Here is a 12,275-nt window from a genome sequence, read left to right as displayed (position 1 = left end):
TAAGCATCCAACTCTTGATTTCAGCTCAGGTCATAATCTCAGTGTTGTGAGATCAAGCCCCGAATCGAGCTGTCTCTGGGTATAGAGTTTGCTTAAGATCCTCTCTCCCTCTTCCTTTGCCCCTCCCCCACCTCTCTCTCCCGCTCCAAAACAATTAATTTAATTATTATTTTTTTAAAAGGGGTATTTGGTGGTTAAGCCTCCAACTCTTGATTTTGGGTCAGGTCTTGATATTCAGGGTCACAAGATCAAGCCCCATGTCAGGCTCTGCACTGGGCTCACACCTGCTTAAAATTCTCCCTTTCCCTCTGCCCCCACCTCCCATATGCTCTCTCTCTCTCTCTCTCTAAGAAAAAAAAAAAAAAAAAGGGTAAGATCTTTTAGATGACCCCAATGCACTTTTTAAGGAAGGATGCTGTTATTGAAGTCTTTTCTGAATCAGGTAATAACTCTCTTTATTCTCACACCAATCTAATAATCTGACATTCGGTATTTCTCTTGTATGGGCTCAGCTCCCAATTCCAGCATGCTTGTGTTTCTGTGTATGTGATTGTTCTCACGCCACCAAGCAATTCTCGCCAACACTAGCTGGATGTCCTACAATCAACTCAGTTTGTACTTGGGGATAATGTCAGACCCCTCACGTTAAGGGTTTAGTCCTACGGAACTGCTTTCCACCCCCGTCAGATGCCCCTTGCAAGTCCCGGTTTTCATCTATGCCTCTGACCGACTTTCTCTAGGTCATAAGTTTCAACAACGTCCTCCTTGGATTTGATTAACTTGCTAGAGGAGCTCACAGAGAAATACTTTACCTACCAGATCATTGGCTTATGAAAGGATAGAACTCTAACACGGCCAGATAGAATAGAAATACAGGGCAGTGTATTACAAGGAATACACTGAATTACAAGTGGAATACAAGGTACTTCCGTGCCCTCTCCAACTACACCACCATCCCCATGTTTCCAAGTGTTTGCCAACCCAGAAGCTCTCTGAACCCTATCCTTCTAGGTTTTTATGGAGGCATGATTGGTAAACTCATTGGCCATTGGTGATCAGTTCAACCTCTAAGCCCTCCTCCCCTCCCTGGAGGTCACAGGGATGGGACTGAAAGTTCCTGACCTCTAATCATGTGGTTGCTTCTCCTGGCATCCAGCACTATCTTTAGGTTATGTAAGGGCTTTCTAAATGTCACCTCACTAACATAACAAATGATATCACTATTGTTCTCATCAATTAGGAAATTCCCGGAGTTTTGGAGCTCTATGCCAGAAACAGGACAAAGACCAAAGATGTATTTCTTAATATAAATGTCAAGATAACACATTGATTCTCATTAACAATTATACAACATCACACCCATTTAATAAATTCAGAGGGATTCAGAGGGGTTAGAAAACTCCTTTAAAACCTCAGACCTTGGGGCACCTGGGTGGCTCAGCAGGTTGAGGCCTCTGCCTTCGGCTCAGGTCGTGATCCCAGGGTCCTGGGATCAAGCCCCACATTGGGCTCTCTGCTCGGCAGGGAGCCTGCTTCCACCTCTCTCTCTGCCTGCCCCTCTGCCTGTCAAATAAATAAATAAAATCTTAAAAAAAAAACAAAAAACCTCAGACCTTTTTGACTCCCTAACTAAAGATTATACTCTGCTCCTCTTATTGGTCTCCTACACTCAGAAATCGTGTGTGATACAGAGCCCAGGCTTATAAGGCCAGGGCGGAACTCCCTTGAGTGAGCTTAGCAGGAAAAGACCCCAGGACATCAGGTGACTATGGGCCTGAGCTTCCCATCAGAAACCAGCTGTTGTTTTATCCACCGAGCAATAAGATTGGGGGTAGGCAATAGCAGTTTACTGTTAATGGAAGGTCTATATAAAGAACCAAGTTTGAACAGCTCTAGATGTAAGAGTAGGTCACCCAGGATCCTTTGACACTGCTCCTGTTTCTACCAGTGAACACAACGTTTCCATTACACTGGAGGATGAGACATTCACCAGGTCATCTGGGAACCGAGAGGTTCAGGGATGGCTGGTGTGACAGATCCTAATAATCTAGGGGAAATTTGGGTTGCTGGAGCACACTGGGAGTAGGGAAAGCTATTTTTAGCTCTTCCCTGCCTTATAGTAAAGGCTCATGGAAACATGAAGCAACCAAAAAAGAGCCAGGGCACGTGAGAGCTCAGACCTTGAATCAGAAATGGGAGTTTGGGTCACTTTACCCGGTTAAGACCGGGACTGTCTGACCTTCTGGCTGAGGGCAGGGAAATAAGGAATGAGTAGTGGAAGCAGGTCCTACATACCCATTATGGCTTCTTGACCAATCCCAGAAACAAGGACTGTAGTGAACTGACATGTTTTCTATTTGCTGGTTTTGGATATTTGCTTACTTGTCTAAGTCAAGCATTTCCTTCATCTTTTTCTTCTAATTTTTACGTGATCATAGAAATTGTTAAACTCACACGTTAACATCACAATTTAGTCTTCAGGTAACAGAGCATCTAGTGGGACTGTGTTTGAGTCTGAGGGGTGACTAGTGTGGCCAGAGTTGAACACCATGACTGGTCATCTGTTTGAGGGGCCATGAAGAGCTCTGAGAGTGTGTAGTTTGACTATAGCCTCCTTAACCCAACCTCACTCCCACCCACAATCTGTCCAATTTCTTGGACATTTCAAGACAGGGTAGCAAATTCATACATTAAGAGGGGTCAGGCATGGGGTGCCTGGGTGGCTCAGTGGGTTAAAGCCTCTGCCTTCGGCTCGGGTCATGATCATGATCATGGGATCTGCATCGGGCCCTCTGCTCAGCAGAGATCCTGCTTCCTCCTCTCTCTGCCTGCCTCTCTGCCTACCTGTGATCTCTGTCTGTCGAGTAAATAAAATCTTAAAAAAAAAACAAGAAGGGGTCAGGCAGGTAAGGAAATGAGTAGTAAGAATGCAGGCCTCACCTGGAAGGGGGGAACAATATTAGCTTAAGATGATCCTTGCCCTGGGACAATCAAATGCAGATTTAATTTAAATTAAAAAATATACATCGTGTGGGACAAACAAAAGATGTCTTCCAGGTTGTTTCAATCTCTTCTTTTTTAAGATTTTATATTTAAGTAATCTGTGCTCTCTGTCTCTCTCAAATAAAGAAAATCTTTACAAAAGGCGGGGTGGGGCTCAATCAGTTAAGCAGCTCCCCCCAGCCCCTGGAAACCACTTTTCTACTTTCTGTCTCTATGATGTGACAACTCCAAGTACATCATATAAATGGAATTACATAGTATTTGTCTTTGTGACGGGCTTATTTTACATAGCACAGTGTCCTCAAGTTCATTCATGTTGTAGTGTAAGTCAGAATTTCCTTCCTTTCTGAATAACAGTCAATTGTGTGTAGAGTCAATCAACCATGGATGACCATTTGGGTTGCTTCCACCTTTTGAGTATTGTGCATAATACTGCTGTGAACAGTATCTCTTTAAGACCTGGCTTTCCATTCTTTTGGGTATAAGTCTAAAAGCAGAACTGCTGAATGATATGGTAATTCTGTATTTAATTTTTTGAGGAACTCCCCATATTGCTTTCCATGGGGGCTGCACCATTTTACATTCCCACCTACAGAGTACAGGGCTCTAATTGCTCCACATCCTCTACAACGCTGGTTATTTTGTTTTGTTTTGTTTTGTTTGATAGTAGTCATCCTAGTGGGTGTGAAGCCATATCTCATTGTAGGTTTGTTTTTTTTAAAAGATTTTATTTATTTGATAGAGAGAGACACAGGGAGAGAGGGAACACAAGCAGGGGGAGTGGGAGTAACAGGTTTCCCGCTGATCAGGGAGGTCAATGTGGATCTCAATCCCAGGACTCAGGGATCCTGACCTGAGCCGAAGGCAGATGCTTAACGACTAAGTCACCCAGGTGCCCCTCTCGTTGTAGTTTTGATTCGCATTTATGCAGTGGAATCTATTAGCCTTTATATTAAAATGAATTTGGGTTAATATTTCTTTTTTTAAAAGTGGAAGATGCCCCTTGAAGTAAATGAAAGCACTCTGGTCTTTGGCAAAGCTGGTGTTGAAATCTTATCTTTAGGGTGCCTGGTGGCTCAGTTGGTTAAGTGCCTGCCTTCAGCAGAGGTCCTTTTTGGGATCGGTCCTGCATTTGGCTCCCTGTTTGACAGGGGTCTGCTTCTCCCTCCACCCCTCCCCCCTACTTGTGATCTCTCTCTGTCTCTCTCTCTCTCACTCTTTCTATCAGGTAAATAAATAAAATCTCTGAAAAAAAAAATCTTATCTTTAACCTCTTAACAAGGTGAAGAGATGACTTGTAGGAGGTTTTTTTTGGGTTTGGTTTTGTTTTGTTTTGCCACCAGTGACCTGCCCTCTTGTCCCCCAGGGAAAATGATATGTATATACGTCTTTCCACAATCATCTAAGTATTCCAGGATATTAATAGTGTGCCTAAAATAGAATACCAACAAACTAGATAGAGGTATTAATAGAATAGTTCAGATAGTGACCAAAGTAAAGTTGTATTTGTGCCTGTTGTAGGGCTGGAATTTATGCTAGTTTGTAAAGTGTAATACTTTAGGCAGGATGTAGAAACATTCTAAAGGACTGATCCCTAATATCTTCATCACACATCAATTTATAGTTTACCAAGTTTTCCATATGCAGGATCTCGTGTGGTTCTCATAAAAATCCTGGAATTAAGAAGGGCAGTTATCTGAGTTTACAAATGCAAAAACAGCCTTACCAAAGTCAAATAACTAGCTGTGGGTCACACAGCTAGTGAGTGGCTGACCTATTTTCAAAATTCAGATTCCAGGGGTGCCTGGGTGGCTCAGTTGGTTGTTAAGCAGCTGCCTTCGGCTCAGATCATGTTCCCAGTGTCCTAGGATCAAGTGCTCAGGTCATGATCCCAGAGTCCTGGGATAGAGCCCTGCATCAGGCCCCTTGCTCTGCGGGAAGCCTGCTTGCCCCTCTCCCACTCCCCTGCTTGTGTTCCCTCTCTCACTGTCTCTCTCTTTGTCAAATAAATAAAATCTTAAAAAAAAAAATTCAGATCCTGGGAAAGAGGGAGCCCGTGTTTTAGCTGTGTAAATGCAGAGCCTGACACACAGTTTAGCACGAATTTGTTGAATATGTCTTCTCCTCTGATTTCCGAGTTCTTCCACTTTCCTATGGAAGTCCATACCATAAAGCCAAATTCTTTTTTTTTTTTTTAAGATATTTTATTTATTCATTTGACAGAGAGAGATCACAAGTAGGCAGAGAGGCAGGCAGAGACACAGGGGGAAGCAAGCTCCCCGCTGAGCAGAGAGCCCGATGCGGGGCTCCATCCCAGGACACTGAGATCATGACCCGAGCAGAAGGCAGCGGCTTAATCCACTGAGCCACCCAGGCGCCCCCATAAAGCCGAATTCGTAACTGAAACCAGTAGATGAGGAAGAGGATTGGGACAGGGCAGGGCTGGGAGAAGGTAGGAGGTTGGGGATGGGACAGGGACGGGGATATTCCCAGGAGAATGAGGAAACTGGAGACGGAGGCAGAACTTCTGGAAATGTCAGTGTTTATTAAACATTTAAGGACACTGGGGGTTTGAGAAGAAATATACAGAATGTAGAAAAATCCTAACAATCCCCTCTGGCTGGGAGTGCAGCCTCTCCCCTCCCCCCACCATTTCCCATCTGTTTCTCCTTTCTCTTTGGTTGTTTAAAAGCCATTCCTAACTTAATTGGCCCCTCCCCAATCCCTTGGACTATGAGGAATCTTGGCCCCTCTCTGCCTCTCCTTCCCCACGACCTTGAGTCCGGAACAGTGCTCCAAAGCGGTCAGGGGCACCAACCCTGTAGTTGAGGACTGAGCGGCAGGGGCCCCTCTGCTCGGCAGGCTCTCCATTAAGGATTTAATGGGGGAGTGGGGGAAATTGCAAAAACCACATGACGTCATTGGTACTCAGTCATGGGGGAGGGCACAGGCAAACAAACAAAAAGGAATGGATTAAAAAATAAAAAATACCTAAGAACCTAAATCAACCCTGAAGGAGAGTCCGGTCCGGGTGGTCTGGGTGTTAGCTGGGAGGAGCACAGTGTGGAGCTGGGCCACCTGGTGGAGGGGAGGGAGGCTGGGAAAGAAAAGCCGAGGGACAGGCCGGGCACTGCAAGGGATGGAAAGGCCAGGTGGCCTGGGGCTTGGGGCACGGGGTGTCAAGGTCCCTTTCTTCTCGGTGCCGGAGGGATAGGCACCAAACACACAGTCCTTGGGGCCGGTGAAGGGTGGGGGTCGGGCCCTGGGCTCCCAGCAAGCCAGGGAACGAAGGTGGGGAAAGTAGGAGGTGCGGGAGGGATGAACTTGGAATGAAACTTACATCTCAAAGCTCAGGGCAGGGCGGGGCTGGGGAGCTAAGGAGGAAAGCACCTAGACGGGGGCTAAGAGGAGCCTAGGTCCCCCTGCTCTGGCAGGGCCCGGGGGGGTGGTCACTTGTCCGAGTCCAGGCCCATCATGTTCTTGAGGGCGTTCTTGAGGCTGGTTCTGCTGGGGGACTTGACCGCAGGCCGGAGTTCCGAGCTCTGCTCATCCTTCCGTAGCTCCATCTCAATGACCACCACCTGAGGGCCTTTGGCGGGCTCCGCCCCTGCCCCCCGACCCCCCGCCCGGCCCGCTAACCGCTATTTCTTATCCTTGCGAGACTCCCCCAGCCCCTTGGCTTTCTTTTCACTGGCCGCTTTGGTGCTTCTGCTGTGGTCAAGCATGGCGTACAGCACCGGCGTCTGCAGGGAGGGGCGCACGTCCGTGGGTCATTGGCGAGGTCCGATGGGGCGTGACTCCCCACCCCGCCCCTCCCTGCTGCCCCGCCCCCCCCGCCCCCCCGCGCCCCAGCTCCCGCCCGCCCCAGGTCCCACTCACCTGCCGGCCGCGCTTGGAGGAGTCCTTCCCGGCCTTATGCAATTTCCCCTTCTCCATGGCGCTGCAGGGAAAGGGGTTGCGTCGGTTGGCCCCCAGCAGGCCGGAGCCCCATCCAGAGCAGCTCCACCTTCCTCTTCGCCATGGCTCCCAGCCCCCCACACCCTCACTGGAGCATCTGCCCAGATGGGCCACAGTGCGGTTAGAGGCAGGGTTAGCAGGCTGCCCTTACCTGAGCCTCCTCTGCAGGGCCGCCTGTCTGCGCAGCCAGCAGTACCGAATCAGGTAGAAAAGCAGCAGCAGCAACAGCACCACCCCTATGACACCCCCGATCACGGCTCCCAGTACTACCCCGTACCTGGTTGGCACTAGGAGGGGAGGGAAAAGAAGGAACGGAGTGAGCAGGGTCATGCCCCTTTGGGTCTTAGCCCCACACCTGTCCCCTGCTGGCGGCATGTGCAGCTCTCAGCCAAGGCTGCCATCGGCCCACCCTCCCAGAACCCGAAGAGCCATGGCCAGGCATTTTGCCTCTTCCCCCAGCCGGTCAGTCCTCCCCCATACCCGTCCCACCGCGCATTCCCAGACCCCCTCACACCTTTTTCAAAGACATAGAGTGTGACCTGAGAAGTCTTGCCCACTATGTCTGGTGGGTTCTTGACGTCGCAAGTGAAGGTGCCATTGTCACTATAGTCCAGGTTGTGTATGACAATAGAGCCATCCTTCCAGCGAGGGTCCCCTACCCACTGGATGCGCTCTTTGAAGGTCCCCACCTCGTCAATGTAGGGTTGTCCTTTTGCATAGTGGAAGATCTATGAGGGATGAGGGCAAGTATGTGAGTCTAGCCTTAGGGGAAGGGATCCCGGGCTGGAGAGGGTAGCTGGGGTGGGGGAGACAGTGTAGATAGGCTCTAGTCAGATTGCTGCTTGCCTTGCCAAAGTTAAGGCTATAGCTCATAAAGGATTTCCCCACCTCTGCCCAAGTACTCTTTTCTACTGTTCTTTGAAGCCACCCTTTCATTATTCAAACCCAGACTCCCCCAGGCACTCACCGAGATGGCGTCACGCCCCCCCTCAGGCTGGTAGCGCCACGTAAAGGAGATGTCATCTGAGACCCACTCGCTGGACCAGAAGGAGCAGTACAGTGTCACCCGGGAGCCCACCGCACCGTGGACCTCCCTGTCCGTGTAAACCACAATGGCCTGGGCCAGGGGGAGCACTGTAAGCAGAGAGGTGAATCAGATGCACAGGTGTGCCCAACGAGGCATAGAGAGGAAGTGAGACCGGTAGGAAGTCAACGGCTGAGTCAGAGACCGTAGCAAAGCTGGGGGGGCTGTGATCTACCCTCAGGCGCGGATCTCTCCGGGCGAACTGAAAAGCTGGGTGGAAACACTGTGTTGGTTCAAGCTCTTTAGCATGTTTATTTTAAAAAAATAAATAAATAAAACCAACAGTAACAGAACTCTCTTGAGGACTTCCAGAAGTTGGATTCTGTCTCCATGTTTCACTTTCTCTTTGGGTCAGTATTTAACTCTTAAGTCACCCCTTAGTGGCAGGCTTTAAGGTTTTTAAAATTTATTGTAAGTTGAAAAAAATAAAAATAAAATGTATCAGAAGTTATACAGTAATATATTTTGCATTCTTCTTATAAACTATTCAAACTGCAGAGATACAGCTAGAGTTCCTCTTAATACACACACCCAACCAATTCCTTTCCTGTAGTCCGTCTCATGTATGACTTCTGTTAATCAGTTTAATGTGGAACCTTTTTCTATGTATCAAAGGCAATATAAACTCAACAAACTCAAGAAGTACATGTGCTTATGTGAAATAGTTTTGTTTTATGGAGCTTTCTTTTCTTTTGACATACATTGCATCATATTCTACTTGGTTTTTTTCACTTAAGAATATATATATATATATATATATATTTTATATATAATCTATCTATCTATCTATCTATCAGAGCTTCCCATGTTAAATCATATGGATCAATCTTATTTTTAACAGCTGTATAGTATTCCACAGCACCACAAACTCAAATTTCTTACAAAAAAAAAAAAATGAAAATAACTAAAGAAGTTTTTCCCTGGGTCAGCTGTCCTCACTGCTGAATCCCTGGTCGCCACACAGCTTGCCATTGACAGGGAGGTCAGGGAGGGAAGGATCTTGTAACCTTCTTAGGGGAAGCTGGATACAAAGGAAGATCCCTGAGTCCAGAGCTCAGATGACTCTGCGTGTGAGCCGTCTGTGGTTTGACCCTCCTCACTCTCCTCTTGGCCATTCTGGCCCAGTGCCTCTCCCAAGACTCACCCACACAAGGAAGGCCATTCCAGGGAGATTATGTGTGTGGGCTGGCCCTGGGTGGGGGCAACTGTAGACCCTTTTGTTCTATGGGAGGAGGAGGAAGCAACCAAACAAACAGAGACTCATTGTCTGACCAATGTTGGGGGCTTATGGCACCCCCTACCCGCTAACCCCCCCACCCCTGCTCCATAGTCTCAAATCTCCCACCTCAGCACGAAATATCAGTGACTCACTCCTTACCATTCTCTTGGGAAACCCAAATGCAACAAAAAAGATTATTCATTGGATCTAAGTTCTATTCCCCTGTTCTAACATCAGCCACTGCCCTTCAGTTCTGTTCAATGGTTCCCGGGTGGACATGTTCTGGGACAGAACTCTCTTCCTTATTCTCCAAGGCTCCCTCTCACCATTTCCCTCACTATGGCCTTCTCAACCCCTAGCTTTAACATTTTCTCTGGATGTCCCAGAGTAGGCCAGTACAACACCCAGAAGAGTACAGGTTTAGGACTCCGAGAGCTGACAGCAGAGAACCTTGGCTATTCTGAGCAGTTTTCCCTCGCCCCCAATTTGTCTACTGCTCATCTATTGAACTAGGATTTGGGGCAGTTTGGAGAAGGGAAACATCCACTCCAATAACCCTACTTTGACTTCCCCTCACTCACCCAACATCTGCCATGGGATAAGAAAGGGGTTGGTCAACTCATGAAGCAAGACCACTTTAGATGGTCAAGTTCTTAGAATCTCGTAGACTCTCCCTTCTACTCCACTCACCCACATAATGGACAACGGATCCAAGGGGAGAAACTGAGGCACCCACAGACAAAGGATTGGAGGAGTTGGGACCACAAACCTTGGGGCTCCTTCCTTAGATCACATTCCCTGACTTTTCTATTGAGGGAAACTAAGGTTAAGCCCCTCAAACACTACTAGGGAATGCGTAGGGACCAGAACTGGGTGTCAGACCCTGTTCCCTACCACACAATGACACTGCTTCCCACCGGGCCCTCAACATGGCTCTGGGGCCAGGTTACTGCTTTCCAGCCTGGGTCCAGTCAGGTCCACCTCAGGGAAATTCTCTACACTCTTTTATCTTCTCCCTTCACAGAATACCTTTATCGCCTCCCTCCAAACTATATACATATATATTTTTTCCCTCTGAATACAATATCACCTTCCTGCTCCTGCTCGCTCTTCGGTTGCAGGGGGACTGCAGCAAAGGCAGTGACAAGGTTGCTGAGAGGTATCCTGAGCCCCAGGGCCCCCAGACTGGGGCGGCTCCACTTACCCAAAGAGGAGAAGAGCAGCGCAGCCAGGATAGGACTGGGGCTGGACGAGGGAGCCCCAGGAGCCATAGCTGGGCCAGGGGCTAGGGCCCGGAGCGTCTGCGGGGTTGGGAGAGTGGGGGACAGGGAACTGAGCGGGGGGTTCCTGGAATCCGCTTAAAATCCCCTGGAGCCCCAGTATGAGGGGGCTGTCCTGAGCCAGTAACCAATTGCAGCCTGGCATGTGCACTTGAGAGGTGGTGGGGAGGGGGGCAGAGCACAGGGAGCAGAAGGGGCATTGTGTCCTCTGGGTGGAGGGGTGGGGGGGACACATACCACCCCATACACAGAGAGCTTTGTGTCTGCTGGCCTCCCCCTGCCCTGGGCTGGAATGCTGGGGTAGGGGGGGTTGTGAGGGAGAGGGACAGAAAAAGGGACATAAACACACTTCTCTGAGGGACGCATGGGCAGGGGAACCTGAATTCTAAGGTTCCAAGAAGGGGTTCGTTCCTCTGTAGCTTCCTTACCAGAGAATGGCTCCCCCAGAGAATGTGAAAATGGGATATTCCTTGTTTGTTTGTTTCTTTTTGTGATGACTCTGGGTTGCATTACAGGCTCCTGGAAATGACCAGGTCATCTGGGAGTTGTTTTTTTTTTTTTTTTTTCTTCCATCTCCCTGCATCCTGGGTGATTCTTCCCTGATAAAGCTTTTCCCCATTGGAAAGTATCCAGCGAAGACTCCCCTGAGCTTTCCCTCTTCATCAGAGAATTTTCAGTGCCCCATACTGAAGTTCAAGTCCATGTCAATTTAGAACACGGCAACAAAACCATACTGAGTGCCAGCTGTATGTAAAGTATGGGTATGTGGGTAACAGAAAAAGGAATGAAAATTAAGTTTCTCCATGAAGAAGTTTAAAATCTAGTTGGAGGGGGCAGAGAAGGGAGGATTGGACAGGACGAACCCATCAATGACCCAATATAGTGAACCATGATGCTTGCCACAGCAGAGACATGAACAAAGTGCTGAGAATACCAAGATGGGCTCAACCAGGTCTGCTCAAATATGCGCAATACTTCACAAATGTCAGGGAGATTGTTATGTAACAGAGATTAAAAACAAAAGTAAACCAGGGCACCTGGGTGGCTCAGTCGGTGAAGCATCTCTTGATCTCAGCTCAGGTCTTGATCTCAGGGTTGTGAGTTCAAGCCCCATATTGGGCTCCACGCTGGGTGTGGAGCCTACTTAACAAACAAAGAAATAAAATAAGTGAAGTTCAGAGGAAGGGGGAGTTGTATATAGAAGGCAATATTAGATATGGAATGGGTAGTGATGGTATCCAGGCAGAAGAGCAAAAGCAAAAACAAAGAGGTAGGAAAATGTGTGTGTATGTGTGTGTTTGTATGGGGTAGGTTTGTGAAGTATTGGGCACATTCAAGGCAGATCTTGTACCCTTCACTTTGACTTGATTTGGGGGAATTTAAAGGAGGTCATAGGAAACAAGTCTGTCCAGGAGAGTTGAAACGAATTGGTGAAGGGCATTAAGTGGCAGACAAAAGAGAGTGGGTTTAATTGGTACATCATAATGTTATAGGATTTTTGCTCCCTTAGCGTCCATGGTTCTTGGTCAGACCACTTCAAAGAACAAAGAGGTAGACCAGAAGAAGAGTGGTGGGCAGCAAAGCAAAATTTATTGAGCAAGAGCATAAAGCTCCCAGGCTGGGGGCTGAGAGGGTTGCCCTCAGAGTTTCTGAGTTTAGGGGTTTTTATCAGCTCTTTTGTGGAATGATCTTAAGCAATCCAGGCCTGTTAAGTCATGCCAATCAGGGCTTT

General features: G+C 48.0%; 1 protein-coding gene across 1 annotated transcript; it reads right to left on the bottom strand.

The window, feature by feature from the left end:
* Positions 1-5,528: 5,528 nt before the first annotated feature.
* Positions 5,529-10,611, bottom strand: MPZ (myelin protein zero). The gene is given in 6 exon segments (XM_004775945.3): positions 5,529-6,746; positions 6,883-6,943; positions 7,112-7,247; positions 7,475-7,688; positions 7,928-8,094; positions 10,468-10,611. Coding segments are annotated over 6 exon segments (939 nt in total). The 5' UTR covers positions 10,535-10,611; the 3' UTR covers positions 5,529-6,452.
* Between the last annotated feature and the right edge of the window lie 1,664 nt (positions 10,612-12,275).

This window comes from Mustela putorius, unplaced genomic scaffold (assembly GCF_011764305.1).
Source record: "Mustela putorius furo isolate JIRA1106 unplaced genomic scaffold, ASM1176430v1.1 tig00000997_pilon_pilon_pilon, whole genome shotgun sequence".
In the NCBI taxonomy this organism is placed as follows: Eukaryota; Metazoa; Chordata; class Mammalia; order Carnivora; family Mustelidae; genus Mustela; species Mustela putorius.
The sequence above is the reverse complement of the archived record's forward strand: the minus strand, read 5'-3'. Positions and strand labels throughout refer to the sequence as shown.